The 21,997-nt window shown below is 41.2% G+C and overlaps 2 protein-coding genes across 2 annotated transcripts in view; one reads left to right on the forward strand and one right to left on the reverse strand.

Moving 5' to 3' along the window:
- The window catches only part of LOC144497223 (complement factor H-like), a 138,314-nt gene extending 134,723 nt beyond the window's left edge, over positions 1 to 3,591 (forward strand). Inside the window, exons 16-17 of the mRNA XM_078218136.1 lie at positions 357 to 447; positions 2,951 to 3,591. Of these exons, the coding sequence (XP_078074262.1) occupies positions 357 to 428 (72 nt within the window). The 3' untranslated portion in view covers positions 429 to 447; positions 2,951 to 3,591. The remainder of the gene's footprint in view (positions 1 to 356; positions 448 to 2,950) is intronic.
- A 4,473-nt stretch (positions 3,592 to 8,064) lies between these two features.
- aspm (assembly factor for spindle microtubules) overlaps positions 8,065 to 21,997 on the reverse strand; it is a 71,176-nt gene continuing 57,243 nt past the window's right edge. Inside the window, exons 23-29 of the mRNA XM_078218138.1 lie at positions 20,531 to 20,680; positions 19,539 to 19,730; positions 19,026 to 19,218; positions 16,585 to 16,739; positions 11,958 to 12,134; positions 9,540 to 9,712; positions 8,065 to 8,518 (exon numbers count right to left, since the gene is read on the reverse strand). Of these exons, the coding sequence (XP_078074264.1) occupies positions 8,416 to 8,518; positions 9,540 to 9,712; positions 11,958 to 12,134; positions 16,585 to 16,739; positions 19,026 to 19,218; positions 19,539 to 19,730; positions 20,531 to 20,680 (1,143 nt within the window). The 3' untranslated portion in view covers positions 8,065 to 8,415. The remainder of the gene's footprint in view (positions 8,519 to 9,539; positions 9,713 to 11,957; positions 12,135 to 16,584; positions 16,740 to 19,025; positions 19,219 to 19,538; positions 19,731 to 20,530; positions 20,681 to 21,997) is intronic.

Consider the following 21,997-nt stretch of genomic DNA (forward strand, 5'->3'; position numbering starts at 1 on the left):
GACCCATTGTCTACTCTCCCATATGTCAATATTTCTCCATCAGCTAACACTGAGGCTATCAAGCACTTTGGGATATCTGAAACACATACAAAATGCTCGCAATTCTAGGCAGATGTTGCAGCATCGGTGGAGAGAAGTTACTTAGAGTTGAAAACACCCTATCAGATGCTTTGTGATCTGTTAAGTATTTCCAGCATTTTCGATTTTTGGTTCAGATTTTTCAGCATCTGCAGTACCTCACAATAAAAGTTCCTTCTTTCTTTTACAGCCTGTGCATACCTTTCATTTATCTTTTAGCTGTTTGGACATTTTGCATATGTACATGGAATGCCCATAATACTTTTCTTACCTTATAGATCATTTTTAACATTACGTTCAGCGGAACATTCACCATTAGATTTGATAGAATCAGGCAAACTCTAGATTAAAAAATGGACAACGAGAAAGGTAAGTGATCATAAACATAATGTACAAAATATTTTATAAAAAGACTGAGAATGTGACTGCATAATCCAGTATTGATTAGAATGTGAATTACTCTCAAGATTTATTATGTTGCAAGTTGCTGCAGTGCATTCTATAGATAATACACATCACGGTTACAGTGCATTGATGGAGAAGGGCTTGGATATTTAAGCCAGAGATAGAATGCCAGTCACGCGTCCATAAAATCCATAGAATCTCTACAGTTCAGGAAGAGGCCATTTGGATAGGCCTATAAGTAGACCCTCCAAAAGAGCACTCTACCTAGGCCCACTACCCCACCCTATCTCTGTAACCCCGTACATTGATCATAGCCAACCCACCTAACCTGCATATCTTTGGACTGTGGGAGGGACCGGATCACCCAGAAGAAACACACCCTAACAAGGGGAGAACATGCAAAATCCACACAGACAGTTACCCAAGGCCAGAATCGAACCTGAGTCCCTGGCGCTGCGAGGCAGCAGTGTGAAGCACTGTGCCACCGTACCGCCTGGACAATGTTGGGTTTCATGAGTGCCATTGACGCTGTACACATTCAGGCAAGCGGAGAGTATTATATCACGCTCCAAATGTGTGCCTTGTAGTTGGCAGAGTCTTTGGGCAGACATAGACCAGTTACAATACTGAAGGAGGCCATTCAGAATCATTGAGCCTTGGCTGGCTTTCTGTAAGAGCAATTTAGCTCACCCCATTACCCAGTTCTTTCCCCATAGCCCTAAAATTCTTTTGCCTTCAACAGCATATCCAAAAATGTTTTTCTTAATGTCGTCTTTGGTTACTTGAAATTTGGGTTTTCTGGTACTTGATGGGAACAGTTTCCACTGATGGGAACAGTTTCTCTAATCTACTGTACTTTGTTTAAACCCGTCAAGCTTTTGAGCACTTTTATCAAATCCCATGGACGGCATTGTGGCACAGTGGTTAACACTGTTAACACCTTGGACCCGGGTTCGATTTCAGCCTTGGGTCAATGTCTGTGCGGAGTTCTCCCCGTGTCTGCATGGTTTCCTATAGGAGCTTCGGTTTCCTCCCACAGTCTGAAAGACGTGCTGATTAGGTGCATTGGCCATGCTAAATTCTCCCTCAGTGTAACCGAACAGGTGCCGGAGTGTGGCAACTAGGGGATTTTCACAGTAACTTCATTGCAGTGTTAATGTAAGTCTATGTGTGATACTAATAAATAAACTTTAAAAAGATCTGACATTCTTGAGGAAGAATAATGTCAGACTCTATAATTCAATTCATGTAACTTAAGTCCTTCATCATTGGAATCCTTTTTGTAAATCTTTTCTGCATCCTCTCTGAAACATTCCATTCTTCCTAATGTGTGGTGCTCAGACTTATACATAATATTGCAGCTGACACCAATTTGAATTTCATAAAGGTTCATCATAGCTTCCTTGCACTTGGACTCTGATGTCTTGATTTATGAAGCCCAGGGTCCCATATGCCTTTGGAACCGATTAATCAACCTGGCCTGACAACTTCAGTGATTTGTGCACATGTAACCCAGGCCTTTCTGTACCTACGCCATCTTTAGATTTATAGCTTTCACTGCTTCTCTTTGTTTTCCGACCAAAATGTTTCACTTGAATTTCTATGCAATAAATTTCAGCTGCCCCATGTTTGCCCATTTAACCAGCCTATCCATCTCCTCTTGAAATCTATCACTATCCTCTCTACTGTTCATAATAATTCGAAGTTTTACGGCATCTGCAAATTTTGAAATCGTGCCCTGTACATCCTAGTTCAAGTCATTAATATAGATCAAGAAAAGTAGTGGTCCTAGTACTGACCCTGAGGGATTACCACTGTATACTTTCCTCCAGTGGGGAAAGAACCAGTCACAGTACTGTTTCCTGCCACTTAGCCAATTTTACACCTATGCTGAGAAGCCAATTATATGGCAATCTGCACATTCCTTTTGGAAGTCCATATACATCACATCATCCTCAGTAATTTCATCCACCCTCTTTGCCATCCTATCAAAAAGTCAGGTGGTTTCTTGATATCAAGGTTCATCTATCCATTTCCAAAGACACTCAACTTCATCCTCCGGCACCTGCACTGTTAAGTTCCCTCTTCTGGTCGTCCATAATAAATGACCCTCTCACCCAGGAAAAAGGGCTTGAGTTGTGGCATTTTCAGGATGGTGCAAAGAAGCCCTGCCATACTGCATTTCCCTAACAGGAGAATCTAGCTATATAATGAACAATTATAATGAAACGTTGCTAAACATAAAACAAGTGGGATATACATTGTATCCTGAAGCTCACCGTCCTTTACTGCGGTCATTTCAAATATTCATTTTTTTTATGTTCAATATAAATTTAAATTTGAAATGGAGTTGCTCACACAAATTCAAGTAGTCATGGTAAATCTTACTGTCTGTTTCTAATTATATAATCTCCTTCAAAGTACAAATTAATAAATGTGGTATATTTGCAATTTATTTCAATAACAGGCCAGGACATGGTGGTACAAATTCTGAGAAATAGCGACCAACTGCTAGCAAAAATTCAATTATTGAATGAATGACATTTACAGGATAGGTTATTCTGTAACTTAAATATGACTTACTTTGTTTTTGGAATTAATGTGACATGATAATCTATTCCAATTATACTGTAACATCTTCAGAGTAATTTTGGAATAAGAAACAAATGGCTTGGTAGTTCGAGTGATCTTTAGAATATTTGACATTTCTTTCATTTTCAAATAATTGTTAATATTGAAAACGTTATCATTCAAGGCATCATGAAAGGTTTAAATTGGTCAAGCCTCTTTCTATGTCACATTTTCTTTATCTGTGTTCTGCGATATTATTACTTCTGAGTCAGTAACTCGTACATTGTGAGATAATTTCTCTGTACCTGCAGTGAATGAACAGGATTATCTAATGATAAATTGTGATTACGTGCAAAAGTGTTAGTGAGGATAATATTCACAGCAGTGGAATTAGTTTCAATACTGTAATCATAGAAATTAAACCGTAGCATAATATTTCTTTTTCCCTGATTCAAATTATACTGTTGCTTATGTAATTTCTGTATACATTTGAGTTTATTGCAACACACAACAAATAAACATATGCAATGCAGTAAATGAATGGCTGGATATTTTTTGTGAACTGTAATCAGACTATTACGTTGCAAGAGCCTAGTGTTTAACAAATGCTACTTTGAGAGCTGTAGCTTTGAAAAAATCTGTGGGCTGAAACAACTCCATATAGTTCAGATGTAAACATTTATAACAACAACTTTAATTTGTATTGCACCTTTAACATCGTAAAATGTCCCATCACACAGGAGCATTATGAAATAAAATTTGGTAATGGAAACATAAGATATTAGGACAGGTAACCAAAAGAGCGATCGAAGAAGTAGGTCATAAGAACTATCCTCTAGGAGGAGAGAGAGTTGAGAGGTGAAGAGGTTTAGGGCAGAAATTCCAGAGCTTCGGCTCTAGAAGTGACGTAGGGCTGCAAGATATCAGACAGGTCAGAATGGGCAAATCCTGGGGGGAGTTTGGAAACTAGGATCAGAATATTAAATCGAGGCATTCATTTCTCGACTGTGAGCCAACATAGGAAAGCAAGAACAGGGTGTTGGATGAATGTAATTAGATACAAGTGAGGAAATAGGGCAGCAGAAGTTTTTTTAAATCAGATTTATGGAGAATGCAAGTTGAGAGACTTGCCAGGGGAGGATTGGAATAGTTGAAAGTGGTATTATTCCGTAGGCCATGCAAGTACTCCCGATTCTGAAATGAATCATCAGTTCATCATCAAAAATCATGATGTGGAGATGTCGGCGTTGGACTGGAATGGGCATGGTAAGAAGTCTCACAAGTGGGGCCATTCACCTGATGAAGGAGCAGCGCTCCGAAAGTTCATGACTCCAAATAAACCTGTTGGACTTTAACCTGGTGTTGTGAGTATTCTTACTGCATCAAAAATCAGTAGTGATTTTCCTGAGCATCTGATGTTTAGGGGGGACCTGAGGAAAAACCTTTTTACCCAGAGGGTGGTGACTGTCTGGAAAGCGTTGCTGGGGAGAATGGTAGAGGCAGCTTGCCTTACATCCTTTAAAAAGTATCTGGATCAGCACTTGGCATGTCATAACATTTGATGCTAAGGGCCAAGTCCTGGTAAATGGGATTAGGTGGGATTTCAGGTGTTTCTCGCCTGTCAGTGCAGACTCAAAGGGCCTCTTCTGCACAGTATGATTCTATGACTCTAATGGCAGTGGAAGATCTTTAGAAATTTCTGGTGAACAGTGTGAACGCCATTTCCCCAGGTTTCCCATTGAATGTGCATTGGAAAGTTGACCTGGGTACACAAAACAGGGTAATTGCAACCACTACAGAGAGGCAGGAAAATTCTTAAGGAAATTCAGCACTGTGGCATATCACTGAGATGGGAAGAATTTTCAGTTTGGTGATCAATAACTTATGAAATGATCATATTTCTTGACTATTTAAGCAAGTTGAAAACAATGGCAAGGATGTTTTATTCAATTTAGGACAGGGAGAGAGTATTCTGGACCCTCTTCAATCTTGTGTCATTAGTTCTGGAGAAATGTCAAGAACAAACGTCCACAAAACTCAGCCCCAGCAATTTACTTTAAACAGCAATTTACTTTAAACATTGCTGTAAAGACCCAGTGGTAACATTCCTACAATTACTAATTGATGCAAATAAATAGACACAAATAAGAAATTATGAAGTACCAAAATGTTTAATCCTTCTTTGATCACTCCCATCTCTCCAAAAATGGATATTTGAAGACTTAATAAAATATTTAGTTTTTAAAAACCTGATTGAAATATTGGGAAATGGCCAACAAGTATTTTAACCCAGGACAGACCCGAGAATACTGATGCTAATAACTTGCAAGATTTGGAAGCATCACAAAGGAGAAAGCAGGATGGGAGTTGAAATAAATGACATTGCGGGTGAGTTGGATTGTGAGGATTGGGGGAGTCAGGGATTGCTAAAGAGAGGTCGTGAGGTTGAAAATGGAAATTAGGTCCTGTGGCCAGGAAAGCCAATCCTGATGGACAACTTCTGCACATGCCATCCATGGAGGCTTCACAAATATTCCCATCCTCATTGATGGAGGAGCCCAGGCCAACAGAGCAAAAGATAAGACTGAAGCATTTGTAACAATGTCCAGCCAGAAATGCCAAGTGGATGCTCCATCTGTGCCTCCTCCCCATCATCAGAGATGCCAGCCTTCAGCCAATTTGATTCACTCCGTGTGATATTAAGAAATGGTTGGAGGAACTGGACACCACAAAGGCTACAGGCCCTGGCAATGTTCTGGCAATAGTACTGAAGTACTTGCTGCGTCCCGAGCAAAGATGTTCCCACATAGCCACAGCATTGGCATCTACCGGGCAGTGAAAACTGCTCAGGTATGTTCAACACATAAAAGCAAAGTAAATCCAACCCAGCCAATCAGTGAGATCCAAGATGGTGGAAATTTGATTTGCACTGGATGGAACGTATTGAAATTCTTCAATTCTTTGTGTGAGCTTCATTGATTTTGGTCAAGTTGTCTGGAGAAAGTTATGCACCCCATGAATCTCTATAATGTTGAGCTTTCTATTCTCTGCCAGGCCATTTGAGGATGGGTGAAGTTAGGAATATTTTCATAGAATCAATAATAGGTTATGTTGCGGTCTCTTCGCGATTTCCTAGCAAAAGTAAAAATGTAGGGTGGCATTTTCTATTTTTTGACTATGGACCCGATTTTACCATCGCGTTGCACCCATTTTCGGGCCCAAAAATTTGGTAAAGACGGGCGTGAGGCGAGCAGCGCCATTTGTGCCTGCCTCCGCATCGGTTCCCCTTTTACCAAAGCCCGAAAATGGCCATGATCCGGACCGTGCCCAAAACGGGCACGATGGCCATTTAAATGCATTTGCATGAATTTAAATTGACTTAATGGGCTGCACGCCCAACTTTACTGGCACTTCCCCCTTTACCACTGTGTTTGCCCATCCAAAATCGGCGTGAAACACATGCTGCACAAAAGTCCAATTTGGGCACTCCAGTTAATGAGGAGGTAGGTGCCTGGTATCCGATGGCTCTCTGCTTGAGATCAGTTGGGGGCGGGGGTTCGCTGCCACTCTGCCTGAGATCAGTGGAGGGGAAGGGGGGGTCCGCTGCCACTGTGTCTAAGATCAGTGGAGGGGAAGGGGGTGTCCGCTCCACTCTGCCTGAGATCAGTGGAGAGAAGGGGGGAGGGGCCCATGATCAGTCTGGGTGGTGGGGGGAATAAGGGGGACAGTAATGTTGGGAGGATGGGGCAATGTCTGCTAGGAGCAGCTAAAGACAAAGGGACAGTTTCAATGGATGAGCTGAAGTTAACTCAAGAGTTCATACAATTATATTTCAGAGCATGGAATTTCAGGATTGGGTGAAGTGATGGAGCGGAGATCCATAGCAGGAGGCCAAGCTCTGCGTCGCGACAAGATCCCAGTCCTCATCAGTGAGCTCTGCAGACTCCTTGAACTCAGTGAGGCCGATTATCTCTGCTGTCCCTCCCCAATTTTAGACTCACTTGTTGTGCACTTGTTTGGAGACAAAAGGAAGATGTGTTGAGGGGTGATGGAGCAGAGCCTGGATGAAATGCATGCCTCCTGTGTGGTGAGATCTACCCAGAGGGGACAGAGATTGAAATATGAGCAATAAGACAGATGGGATGGTGTTTTGAAAATCTTGTTGAATTAGTCTTAACATGTCTCTCCTGCTGATGGATGTGAGATCCGTGGAGAGTAGCTGTTTGAGAACATGATGCCTTGCTGAGAGTTTGATAGTGGAGGAAGCCGAGAGGACTTACCCTGGCGGAGTGGATGGGATCATTCATGTTTCCTGCACTGTGTGGTGCTTTGTGAATGGTGCCTGCCATGTTGACCTCCTGGACAATGGGCTCCCAGGCTGGAGAGGTGAAGTTGGTGTTCTTTGAGCCACCCCTGGGGTAGAGGTCATGCTGATGGGCCCACACACCATACATAAGGGCCTCAAAGGCTAAAAGCTGGTGTTACCTTTTTCAGGCTGCTGACCTTTTTCCTCTGGGTTCTGGCCATGTTGAAGCATCTGGCGAAGACAGGTCAGCTGCGGGAGAGTGATAAGTGCATGCTGGACTGGACTTTAAATATGGCACTGGGTCCTTCGAGCCTGCCAGCTAAGGGCGGGTAGACAAATCAACTGCCGGCAAATAGGGACCTCTAGATTTTTGACGCAGTAATGATGAAGGAATTTCAGTATATTTTCAAATTGGTAAGTGGGAATTGGATCTCAACGTTCCCATAAGCCTCCTGCCCTTGTTTTTCTAAGTATGGCATTTGCAGATTTGATAGGTTTTGGTAGTAAACTCTGGCATTGAATGCCATAATAAGGTGGCTAGGTTCTCCTCTTGTTGGAGATGGTCAGTGCCGCCAGGTTATGTTTAAGTACAACTTGTTACAACCTCTTCCATCACTTTGCCGATAGGGATGCAAATGGCTGGAGGAGTCAGCTTCATTCAGCAATGTAGCAAGTGGAAAGAATTGATAGTACGGAAATGTTTTATCATGTTCATCGCGTTTGGTATTGTAAAGATTTATTTCTAAATTGTACTAAAAACAAGCTTAGTAGACCATATACAAATATGAACAAATTCAATTAATTCATCTTAAAAGACTTGTAAGAAATAGTCCATGGAAATAATTTTGCTCCTACATGTTTTTCAGATTAGAGATGGAAGATACTTTTTCATCATGATATTTGATATACATGTGAAATCAAACCAAACATAACCAACATTAACAAACAATATACACAAGGAATATAATGTGGATAAGTTTTAAGAATTTGTTTTTGTGTACACATTTACATGAACATTTATCAAAGATCAACTATTATTTTCCATTATTGACATTTTAAATAGAAATTCCAAGCGTATCCACAACCAACTGAATGGCTTTCAGAGGATCCACAATTTCTTTCATATTGTCTCTCCTTAATACCCAGTCTGGTTTTAGTCTGCAAAACAAAAAAACAAGAACATAAAAGTGTTATAGAACAGAAGGAAAATGGAATAGGTGAAAGTTTATTAATTAGTCACAAGTAGGCTGACATTCACACTGCGATGAAGGTACTGTGAGAATCCCCGAGTCGCCAGACTCTGGCGCCTGTTCAGGTACAATAAGGGAGAATTTAGCATGGCCACTTCACCTAACCTGCACATCTTTGGACTGTGGGAGGAAACCGGAGCACCTGGAGGAAACCCACACAGACACAGGGAGAACATGCAAACTCCAGACAGTGACCCACGCCGGGAATCGCTGAGAAGCAGCAGTGCTAACCACTGTGCCACATGCTGCCCCAGGTGAGTGTGAGAGAATGGTGACGGGGCAATTCTCTGACCTGGCGCAGATTGTGCTGATCCCGAAGAATAGTGTGCAGGCCTCAAAATTGGTTTTGCACCCAGTGCCAAACAGTTTGTGATCCTCCCGGCCCTTTTCTAATGGCACAATCCAGAAAGGACACGAGGCTGATTAACATATTTAAAGTAGCATTAAAACTGCATCGCCCTTTTGACTCCCACCGCTCAGGATTCTCCAGTCTTCAGGTACGGCATGAGAGCAAAGCACCCAGGTGGTCGGGGGCAGGTCGAGTGGTGCCCATCCAGCAGTGGCAGCTGGGCATCACCAGTGCAGCAGGGCAGTACCAAAAGGGTGGGGCAGGCCCCGATGCCAGTGACCCATATTGGGGGGGATGACGGGGAGACAAGGGTGAGGGTGCAGTTGAGATCGGGATGCCTTGTGAAACAGTGCCCGAGCGCTCTGAAGTTGGGCTCACTGGCATGTTTAGACCCCATCTCCCTAGTACCGACAAAATTCCCAACTCCCCAACAAAGTGACAGTGTGGGGGGACTGCGGTGCAGAGTGTGCCTGATAGACCGGTGCGGATCGCTCCGTTATTTTCGCCGTTATGACACTTAATTGACTTTTTGGGAGAATTCCTCCCGACATCATTCAAATATTAGAAAATGTCTTCTTACTTAGAAACTAATCTTGTTCGCACAGGTGTGACTGGAATATATGAAACACCATTGCAAGGGGCAGACATCCGCAGCTTCACATTAATTCTATCCATATCCATCTTGTGTTTCCTCACAGTTAGCTGGTAAATGCTACGGATACGATCCACCACTCTGGGCAAGCTTCGGATCTCCTGAAAACAGTTAGATAGCGCAACAGAATCATCAAAATGTCCATGTCTAGTCTCCACTTTGGTGGGAAAAAGGAGAAAACAATAAATAAATCATGACCCATAATTTATTTTTTGCCATTACATTTATCTCAGCAAAATAAAATAGCCAACTGCTATTTTATGTCGACAAATAAACACAATATTGGCATCAATTTCAGTAGAGTCTCTGATGTAAATCTACTTATATATTTGTATTTTAAAACATAATGCAATTTTAATAGATATAACTTGATGTGATCCCAACCCTTAAACCTATAACAAGCCCCAGGTAACACATTCGCCCACTGAAATTATCATTAAAGTCAAATATCTCGATTGCCATGTACATCAATAACTGACTGAATCTTCAATGCGAAGCGAACACATTTTAAATTCTTTCATGGGATGTGGATGTTTCTGGCTTGGCCAGCATTTATTGTCTATCCCCAGTTGCCCTCAAGAAAGTGGTGGTAAGCCACCTTCTTGAATGCTGCAATTCTTGCACTGTAGATGCACACAGTGCCGTTTGGAAGCAAGGTCCAGGATTTTGACTTGGCAAGAGTGAAGTAAAGGTGATGTAGCTCCTGGTCAGGATGGTATGTGGCTTGCAGAGGAACTTGTCGGTGGTGGTGCTCCCATCCATCATTTGCCCTTCTTAGTGGTAATAGTTATGGGTTTGGAAGGTGTTGCCAAGGAGTCTTGCAGTGCACCTCATTGATGGTATACACTGCTATCATTGTGTGCCAGGGATGGAGCGGATGATGTTGGTGGTGGATGGGCTAATTAAGTAGGCTGTTTTGTCCTGGACGGTGTTGAGCTTCTCGGGTATGTTATTGGAGTAGCATCTTGCAGCAATAGCCCATGATTGAGATGGTTGACCTCCAAAAATCACAACCACCTTGCTTTGTGTTTGATATGACTCTGACAAGCAGAGAGAAAACCCCCTCATTCCTCGTGGATTTTTACAGAACCCCATTTCATTAGAAGTCATCACCAGACAACCTCTTGATCGCTGTGATATTCAAAAACTCCCTCTAGAAAGGGTGAGTTATCACAGAGAACCACAACTCTGAGGACACAAAGGTGCCAGAGTTGTTTTAAGGTCAATTGACACTGAAGCATTGGGCTGGGAGCCATTTAAAGTGTTTCAAAGTTCAGATGATCCTCTTTGTCACTTACGTGTGGAGTGTAGGTCATGTGTGTCAACATAGCTGAATCTTGGAGACTAACATCCATTGATCTCTAGCATTTATGTATTTTAAAGTTGTTTTCCTAGGTAGCATTGCTTAGAACTGAAATATGCTTGTCAATCTGAACCTTGTCACTTATGTTGGAGTACACAAATGAAATATTTATAAGCGAAAAAGAAATCTCTCAGTCCGCGGAGAAAGTTTTGTAGGGCCAAGCTTGGTCGAATTAGTTAAATGACAGTTTAAGACTGGAGGTAATTAATTTGTCACAGGAACAAAGATCAGAATTACAAAGGGGAAAAGATGGAATTTATGCAGTGAGTTATATACTTGTGCAGTGCTTGCTATTTGGCTTTTCCTAATTTGCTGGAATATTGTAAATATTTAGTGTAGCTGCCATCACCTTTTCTGTAAAAATTACAGATGTCAACTCTCTTAACTTCCTTCAGCCCAGCCAATAGGTGTGGGGCTGTACAGATTAGAAAATGTCCAGGATTGATTCCTAATGTGCAATGATTTGACCATTACAATTGGGATAATCAATAGTACAATTGACTAAGACTTGGAAGAAAGTGTGGGAGGAAATTTGATCGAAGAAAGAGACATTTTCAAAATGTTCCTCGTTACAATTCAGTGACCTTCTTTGGCATCAAACAGGAATAGTGTGGCAGCAGCTCAGATGATGCTCTTACATGAAATAGTCTGCCATTCAAAGTTGGAGGCCACGCAGGAGGCTTAGTCAATTTGTAAATTACCAGAGAGCAGTTGGTAGCATGGCAAGGAATCAATGCATTCAAGAGCAGAGGTAAGAAAGTAGGAGTAAACCCAATTCAAATAGAAGTCTATTGCATAAACTATGTGTCTTGCAACTATGCTTTTTCAGTCTTCTTCTAATTAATTGTTATACAGCAGATATTTGTATTTAATATCAAGAAGCAAAACAGCCAATTGCCAAATTAAACATGATTCAAACTGGGAACAACTCTGTCTATAACTAAAAATGTTCTACAATATAACTTGAAGATACATTTACTCACCAATGCCCTCTGCGAATCTTTTGACAGAAGGGCCATTAAACAGCAAACCTTAGTAAAAATGCTGCCACATTTGTCTGATGTCTTGTCACCAGCTTTCCCTCTGTACACTTGCAACAGGTTGAGTAACGTATTAATGGAATTCTCCACTTCATACACCACTGCAGATGTTTTCTGATACTGGAGATCATGAAATAAAAATGAAATTTTATTCATTCATAGCTGAAATTAAGCTAAATCTTTATGCTGAAAATGAAAAGAAAACCTAAAAGGAAACGGTCAGTTTACAATTAAAAGTAAAGTGAAATTTATTAGTCACAAGTAGGCTTACATTCACACTGTATTGAAGTTACTGTCAAAATCCCCTAGGTGTCACAGTCCGGCACCTGTTCGGGTACACTGAGGGAGAATTTAGCATGGCCAATGCACTAACCTGCACATTTTTGGACTGTGGGAGGAAACCCACGCAGACACAGGGAGAATATGCAAACTCCACACAGGCAGTGACCCATGCCGGGAATCGAACCTGGGTCCCTGGTGCTGTGAGGCTGCAGTGCTAACCACTGTGCCACGCATTACTTGCTTAATTACTTGATCAAGCATAAATTTTCCACATAATGTTATACAATAGTGATAAAAACAAATTATATATAGCAAAACAGGAAAATAAACTTTCATTACTTTATGAGGAAAATGGGTGAAGAGTAAAGATCGTGTGATGCAGTGACAAATCCTGGTTCACCATTAAAACCATATTGAATGTATACAGCTCGGTAAGATCCTGAATATTAGTTTAGTGGAATGAGAGAACAGTTGCCATCCACGTCCTCATGGTGTCATATAAATGAACTAAAATGTTCAGAATAAGACTGTCTTTTTCAATGTAATTTTTTTGCAAAGACAGAATTAATTAACTGTGATCTGTAATTGTAATCTTTCAGTCAAACGGGAGACTCAAAGGAATCATCAACCAAGAAAGGAAAACCACGCCGCAGACCAACTTATTTGTGAGCACATGGCTTGAAATACTGCATGTTAACTCCTTTAGTGCCAATGGGCAAAATTTAATAAGTAGCATTGACAGCAGAAACTAAAAGCACTCCAAATTCCACAAGAGGGGTCCTATGGAAAGTGAAGCACATTAGATAAAACATACTAAGTGAGGCTGTTTATCGCCAGGGCAAATTCCAAAAGAGGCCACAGTTTGCGCTTCATGTGGATAAATTCAAAAGTATTCCATGGAAACAATTGTGGGGGTGGGGGCACAACTTCATGAAGCACGCAAGAATGGGAACTGCAGCGTGCAGGGTGAATGGGCTAAGCAGAAGATGAGGCTGTGTTTCCCTGATGGTGGATTAAAATGCAGAGATGAAGTGATTGACATGCTTGTGACCTGGAATGGGTTCTCACTTGTAATGCATTTGCCTGTCCATGAATACTCATCAGCGTGAAACGTTCTGCTTTCACGATAAAGTCATCAGCACATAAAAATCTTGGGGCAGCTGGTTCACATTAATTTAAAGGCGGTGTGCACCAGTTAGTTTCGTGTCTGAGCTCAGTGGGTTTTTTTTGCTGAATTCTTGCCAGTCAGCAGTAAAGGCTGCGATACCAGCAGTAGTCAGCACCAGAGGTCAGGTTGCAGCCGTCTAGGGAAGGTATAGTTAAAGAAGGGCACTGGCATTTGGCAGCAAAGGTGTGACCATGATGCAGAGCCACCCTTTTTTTTTTATCTGGGAAGCTCTTTTACAGCCTGTCTGTAGCTGCAGAATTGTCAGCTGATGGTGGGTTCCACCAATGAAAAGCCTCCTCCACTGCAGAAACGCTTATCGTTCCCATGCATGTTGCCTGCACAGATTTCTATTTAGAATCAAGTAGGAAACGGGAAAGAGCAAAGAGAAAGGAAATGATCCACCATTATACCGTCAGGAATGACATGTCAATTTAAAATTCCACCCATTTTTTTCTGAGAGGAAATGATCAAGCTGTGGACCAGGTTCCACAAGAAGGTGCCGGAAGCAAATTGTATTTGTTGATTCAAACGCAAAGTAGATGGATTTCTTTCAGGTAATATTTTGGGAGACAGTATGAGTAATTAGACATGATGCATGTTAAGTGTACTTGGGAACAACAGGTTGACTGGAGATAGTGGGCAGCGCTTTCATGTTAGAATCAGAAATTTCAGGTCTGGCCACCTCCTGATCTGTTCCCACCTCCTAAGTCACCCTGCATATTTTCACCACACGGATTCAGGATTGCTGCCTCCGGAGGAAATCCCGAGACAGGAACGGAGGCGGCTGATGTCAACATCCACTTTCCACATTTGTTGAGGGTTGCAGTGTTGGGAAGGCAGCATCTGGCCAATTATTCTCAAAGCTTTCCAATACTCATATTTCCCTCGGCTCAATTTTGAGTTAGTTGTAGACCAAACTATAATAATTGATCACGGTTAGCCTCCGAAATAAAATATATACAACTATTCCATCAGGAGGCTAGCTCAATTAAATAGTGTTTAAGTACACAAGGCAATTAAACATGTATTTGGGTGGACGAGTGTACACAATTGTGATTTGTAGTAAGTCAACTACACACTCACATACTGTGCACCAATTTAAATTGAACACGTTTACTTCTTTACATCCGTTATGATAAAAGAGGCTGCCCACACCAACCACCCTGGAGAACCTCAGTGCCTTTTTAAAATATAAATATAAAATATAAAAACTGATAGTAAAAGTTTTTACAAATATATAAAACGGAAAAGAGTCGCTAAAGTAAATGTTGGTCCCTTAGAAGATGAGAAGGGGGATTTAATAATAGGAAACGAGGAAATGGCCGAGGCCTTAAACAAGTTTTTTGTGTCGGTCTTCACAGTGGAGGACACAAATAGCTTACCAATAATTGACGGTCATGGGACTGTAGGGGGTGAGGACCTTAAAACGATCACTATTACTAAAGAGGTAGTGCTGGGTATGCTAATGGGACTAAAGGTAGACAAGTCCCCTGGTCCGGATGGAATGCGTCCCAGGGTACTAAAAGAAACGGCAGAAGTAATAGCAAATGCATTTGTTGTAATTTATCAAAATTCACTGGACTCTGGGGAGGTGCCAGCTGATTGGAAAACAGCTAATGTAACGCCACTGTTTAAAAAAGGAGGTAGACAAAAGGCAGGTAACTACAGGCCGGTTAGCTTAACATCCGTAGTTGGGAAAATGCTGGAATCTATCATTAAGGAAGAAATAGCAGGACACCTGGAAAAGAATTGTTCAATTAAACAGACGCAGCATGGATTCATGAAGGGAAAGTCATGTTTGACTAATTTACTGGAATTTTTTGAGGATATAACGAGTGCGGTTGACAGAGGGGAACCGGCGGATGTGGTGTATTTAGATTTCCAGAAGGCATTTGATAAGGTGCCTCACAAAAGGTTGCTGCATAAGATAAAGGTACACGGAGTTGGGGGTAAAGTGTTAGCGTGGATTGAGGATTGGCTATCTAACAGAAAGCAGAGAGTCGGAATAAATGGGTGCTTTTCCGGTTGGCAATCAGTGACTAGTGGCGTGCCGCAGGGATCGGTGCTGGGGCCTCAACTATTTACCATATACATAGACGATCTGGAGGAGGGGACTGAGTGGAGGGTAACAAAGTTTGCGGAAGACACAAAGATGAGTGGAAAAGCAAATTGCATGGAGGACAAAGAGTCTGCAGAGAGATTTGGATAGGCTAAGTGAGTGGGCAAGGATCTGGCAGATGGAGTATAACGTTGGTAAGTGTGAGGTTATCCACTTTGGAAGAAATAATAGTAAACTGGAGTATTATTTAAAATGGTGAAAAATTACAACATGCTACTGTGCAGAGGGACCTGGGGGTCCTTATGCATGAATCACAAAAACTCAGTTTGCAGGTGCAGCAGGTAATCAAGAAGGCAAATGGAATGTTGGCCTTTATCGCGAGAGGGATGGAGTATAAAAGCAGGGAGGTCATGCTGCAACTGTACAGGGTACTGGTAAGGCCGCACCTAGAGTACTGTGTACAATTTTGGTCCCCTTATTTAAGAAAGAATATATTAGCTTTGGAGGGGGTACACAGAAGGTTCACCAGGTTGATTCCGGAGATGAGGGGGTTGGCTTTTGAGGAGAGATTGCGTAGACTGGGCCTGTACTCATTGGAGTTTAGAAGGTTGAGGGGAGATCTTATAGAGACATAAGATAATGAAAAGGCTAGACAGGGTAGAAGCAGCGAGGTTATTTCCACTTACAATGGAAACAAGAACTAGGGGGCACAGCCTCAAACTACAGGGGAGTCAATTTAGAACAGAGTTGAGGAGGAACTTCTTCTCCCAGAGGGTAGTGAATCTTTGGAATTCTCTGCCCAATGAAGCAGTAGAGGCTACCTCGTTAAATGTGTTTAAGTCACAGATAGATAGATTTTTAACCATTAAGGGAATTAAGGGTTATGGGGAGCGGGTGGGTAAGTGGAACTGAACCCACTATCAGATCAACCATGATCTTATTGAATGGCGGAGCAGGCTTGAGGGGCTAGATGGCCTACTCCTGCTCCTATTTCTTATGTTCTTATGTAAACACAGAAGAGAATTTTGTTTTGGGTTAATGTCATTTAAAGCAAATAGTACCTTTGAAAGATTGAATAGAACTTGAATAGCACACTTAATAACATCCATGGAGGGCACACTGCGGTTACAACTCCTGATCAAACTTAAGATGATCGGTGTTGCTCCACTTCGGGCGAGATTTTCACAGCAAATGGAAGAAAGCCTGGTTGCAACCTCTGAAAATAAATTAACAAATGATTCATGTTAAAATGATTAAATGTTTTGTAGCTAGGGTTAACAGATACCTTGATGAAATTAGCAAGTTAATATCCATTAGAAGAGCAGATTTCAACTCAAAAAAAAATCTTAAAAGCACTTGACAGAAGACAATAAACATATGTTCCATTGCAAACCACTGTCTCACCTGTAACCTATCTTTCAGGTGCTTGAAGTTGTTGCCACTTCCCAACTCAATACCTATCTGTCTATGTTTCAATCCCTGCACTAGCAGTGAAACAATACCAATTTGTCACAAATTGCAACCTTGATGATCATGATGTCCTGTCACTTGATCTTTGCAGGTGCAGCAGGTAATCAAGCCTGTCTGATTCCACTCTCATCTTTTCAGTTGTAACCAGAGAACCTCATCGGAGAAGTTCAGGGATGATCAAAATCTGGATCAGCATGTTATCATCAACGGGATAAAGGAAGAATGATGTGGAGATGCTGGCGTTGGACTGGGGTAAACACAGAAAGTAGTCTCACAACACCAGGTTGAAATCCGACACATTTATTTGATAGCAAAAGCCACTAGCTTTCTGAGCGCTGCCCCTTCGTCAGGTGAGTGGGAGTTCTGTTCACAAACAGGGCATATAAAGACACAAACTCAATTTACAAAATAATGGTTGGAATGCGAGTCTTTACAGTTAATCAAGTCTTAAAGGTACAGAAAATGTGAGTGGAGAGAGGGTTAAGCACAGGCTAAAGAGGTGTGTATTGTCTCCAGCCAGAACAGTTAAGAGAGATTTTGCAAGCCCAGGCAAGTCGTGGGGGTTACAGATAATGTGACACGAACCCAAGATCCCGGTTGAGGCCGTCCTGTGTGCAGAACTTGGCTATCAGTTTCTGCTCAGCGACTCTGCATTGTCATGTGTCGTGAAGGGCGCCTTGGAGAACGCTTACCCGAAGATCAGAGGCTGAATGCCCGTGACCGCTGAAATGTTCCCCAACAGGAAGAGAACACTCTTGCCTGGTGATTGTCGAGCGGTGACCATGCAGACGCTACGACAACAGATGAATGAACACTGCTTGACAATCGCCAGGCAAGAGTGTTCTCTTCCTGTTGGGGAACACTTCAGCGGTCACAGGCATTCAGCCTCTGATCTTCAGGTAAGCGTTCTCCAAGGCGGCCTTCGTGACACACGACAACGCAGAGTCGCTGAGCAGAAACTGATAGCCAAGTTCCACACACGAGGACGGCCTCAACTGGGATCTTGGGGTCATGTCACACTATCTGTAACCCCCAGGACTTGCCTGGGATTGCAAAATCTCAGTAACTGTCCTGGCTGGAGACAATACACATCTCTTTAACCTGTGCTTAACCCTCTCTCCACTCACATAGTCTGTACTTTTAAGACTTGATTACCTGTAAAGACTCGCACTCCAACCATTATTTTGTAAATTGAGTTTGTGTCTTTATATGCCCTGTTTGTGAACAGAACTCCCACTCACCTGATGAAGGAGCAGCGCTCCGAAAGCTAGTGGCTTTTGCTACCAACTAAACCTATTGGACTTTAACCTGATGTTGTGAGACTTCTTACTATAAAGGAAGAAACCAGAGCAAGCAAGACGCAGAGGGGGCATCTTGATAGTTAATATCAAGTCTGGATTTGACAGTTGGAGATTAGCGAGCGCGCAAGGCAGCCAGGGCCAGCGAGCGCACAAGGCAGCCAGGGCCAGCGAATGAGAGAGAGAGAACACGTGATGGAGCCAGGGCGAGGGAGGGAGAGAGAGCGCGGGTGTGCCAGGGTGAGAGATATGACAGAGAGTGGAAGAGCCAGCGATCGCAAGTGAGCCTATGCCGAGAGAGAACAAATATAAACTATTGTTATCAATACACTGTCAGCTTCAGAAAAGTTGGAACAGTCCAAATAGTAATAGAGTTCATTAATCAAACTCTCCATTAAAAGGAACAGAATGGTTATGTTATTGTACTGGTAATTCATTGAAATGTTGCAACAGCCTAACCAGTACATTAATGCCCCTGCAGGAAGGAAGCATGTCATCCTTACTTGTGTTGGGCTACAGTGACTGCGAGCAACAAGGCATTGGGAATAAGTGCTGCTCTTGCCAAAATCCCTTTTTTAAATTATGTGCAAGTTCCATTCTCAAAGTCCAAAAACAAAAAGACACAGTTAATTTCAGTACTCCAGCAATAAATTCAATTAAAACAAATATTAATAAATAAATTGCACTGTTGGCTAATTTTATTGCACAAATGAATAAAATGGAAATATACAAACCTAAATGCTGTAAAGCTGCAAGAATGTCAGAGAAATGTCGGAATTTAAGAACATAATCCAAAGCTACAGCTGTTCGGTTACACAATTTCTGCTCCTCTGTGCTGTTCTGGTTAGCCTGTTCAATGCGGCGTCTGATATTAATTATTTGAGAATGGCTGGTTTTCTTGCGCAAGCAATATCCCTTCCACAAAGCCTACAAAATTAGAAATGTATTTTGATATTTTCTATTGACGCAAATTAAACATTCCAATAAATTTAAATTCTATCAAGGTCATACTGAAATACATTAATAAAGCTCAATATTTTAAGAGTACAATGGTAAATCAGCATTACAACTGTTACTCAATTGATTTTAAATCTAGTATTTGACTAATCAAAATCTACATGATAGTTTACAAACTCCAAAAATAATCAGAAAACTAAATTTAATAAATGTATATTTTCTTTCAAGTTGATCAGGTACAACCAGTGCACTAACTGACACCAGCAACCAATTACAAATAGTTTGAATACCTGTATTTTGATAATTCCTCCATGAAATCTTTGTTTCCGAGTTTTAGAAAGGAAGTGTCTTGCAACTTTCTGAATAACAACAGCAGCTCTGTGACGTCGCATGAGCCAGACCTTCACAGTTCGCTGTACTACAATGATCTTCCGACGATCATCAAGGTAATGGCTGCGTTGAAGACAAGTTCTAAACCATCTCTATAATGAAATATATGTAAAAAAGTTAACAAATATCACAGTACGAGTGGACAAGTAGTCAGTCATTCATGGTAATGAAGCAATGTTGTAACAGGACTATACCCAGATCACTAGTAACAATCCACAAACTGGTAGCAGTAACTTAACTGAGCAGCAGCAGCAGGTTTGAGATAGTGCTATAAACCGAGTCAGAAGGCTGTGGGTATTAGCCAAAACCAATAACTTGAGCACAAAAAGCAAGGCTGTCACTTTGCTGATGCCACATTGGTGGAGGTGCCACCTTTCAAAGCAGAGATTGGCTTCTGCCTGTTGATTCAGCGAAGGCAAAAGATTCAACATCCTGGGCAACATTCATTGCTCAGACATGGCTGGAAAAACAGACTTTCTAGTTTTTCATTCATTTTCTGTTTGGGAATGTTACTGTGTATAGTAGGTTGCCTCATATAGTTACACAACAATAATTATTCTCATGAAGAAATCCAACAGACGTGAATTGTTTACGGAGATTTGAAGGCATTATCACATTACATACAATTCATTTTTTCAATAGATTAAATATTCTTGTGCAATAGTAACGATTTTGAGGAATAAAGTGACTTAATAAAGATTCTCGAATTATAATAAAACACAATGGGGATAAATGTTCCCGTCAACACGAGATAGTATATATATTGTAAACAGCTGCACTATTTTTAGACAGTGATCATAAAATGTCTTCCTTGTCAAATATTTAAATTTTCAGATTTTAGGAAATGTTGTTTTAAAATTCTGATCATCATCTTTTCCATTTATTATTTTACCTGGATACATATGACAGAGTTGATCTCTTCTTTTGCGCATTTAAGAACCCTGTATTGTCTGTACATTCTTTGAATCTTTAAGGCACAAAGGTGATGATAGACAGCAGCAGCAAAACAAAGATTTTTTTGTGCCAATTTGTGCTCAACGATCTGTAATTGAAGAGGAAATATAAATAAACCATAAATTCATCCATCAGCACAGTGAAATGGGTACTTATGGCATTACATTATTCAGCAAAGTCAGATTTTTAAATTTGTATGGATAAGCTATTTGCACCTGTGATCACACATGGTCCTTGTGGAACAAAATATATATTCAAGATATAAACAAAATCTTGGAACTCATTACATCTTTCCACTTCCTAATATCTGCCTCTTACACAAGCAAGTCAAATACATTGTGCTCTAACTATCTACAAAGAGCCTACTTGTTTAAGGGCTAAAGACAGCAGTGACTTTCATAGGTAACCTCTCCACCCTGGCTTGAAACATTTCTCTTAATTTCATTTAGACCATGTAGTAGAATTTTTCTTTTTTCAGCTCAAGATTTACCTTTCACGAATAGTCTGCTTCTTCTCTTCATCCATCCACTAATTCTAGCCTTTAGCAAAATTCTAATAACCTTTGACTGAAAATTAGGAGAAAAATGTACTGTTGACACACTAAGATGACTGCATTGCTCAGATTTCCTTTACGAACCTAGTCAGTCATCAACTTCTCCCTGCCTTACTCCCATTTATGCTATGTAATTTTAGACAAGCGTAGATTAATTAAGGAAAGCCAGCATGGATTTGTTAAAGTCAAGTTGTGCTTAATGATCTTCATTGAGTTTTTAGATGAGGGAACAGAGGGCTGATGTGGCATATATGGACTTTCAAAACGTATGACAAAGTGACATACAATTAAACCCACCAACAAAACTGAAATTTGCTGAATAACAGTGACAGCATGAATATAAAGTTGGTTGAGTGATGAGAAACAGAGTAGCTATGAAGAGTTGATTTTTTCCAGACTGGAGGATGGTATATAGTGGTAGACCCCAAAGGTTGGTATTAGGACCATGGTGTCTTTTGATCAATTCGAATGTATTTTCAATACTGGAGAAATTTTAGTGATTAATTCAAAATTAACCAGTTATGAATGTCAAAGCAAAGATTAGAATTGTTTTATCATCTCTTGAGCTGCTGCAGTCCATGTGGTGTTGGTACAACTACAGTGCTGTTAAGGAGGGAACACTAGGATTTTGACCCAGTGACAACGAATGAATGGTGATATATTTCCAAGTCAGGATGGCGAATGGCTTGGAAGCGAACTTCCAGCCGATATATTTGCTGCTCTTGTCCTTCTAGATGGTATTTGTCATGAGTTTGGAAGGTGCTGTCTAAGGAGCTTTAGCAGTGCATCATATAGATGGTACACACTGCTGCTACTGTGTCAGTAGTGTGAAGGATAGGATACATTTAGATA

This window comes from Mustelus asterias, chromosome 8 (assembly GCF_964213995.1).
Source record: "Mustelus asterias chromosome 8, sMusAst1.hap1.1, whole genome shotgun sequence".
NCBI lineage: Eukaryota > Metazoa > Chordata > Chondrichthyes > Carcharhiniformes > Triakidae > Mustelus > Mustelus asterias.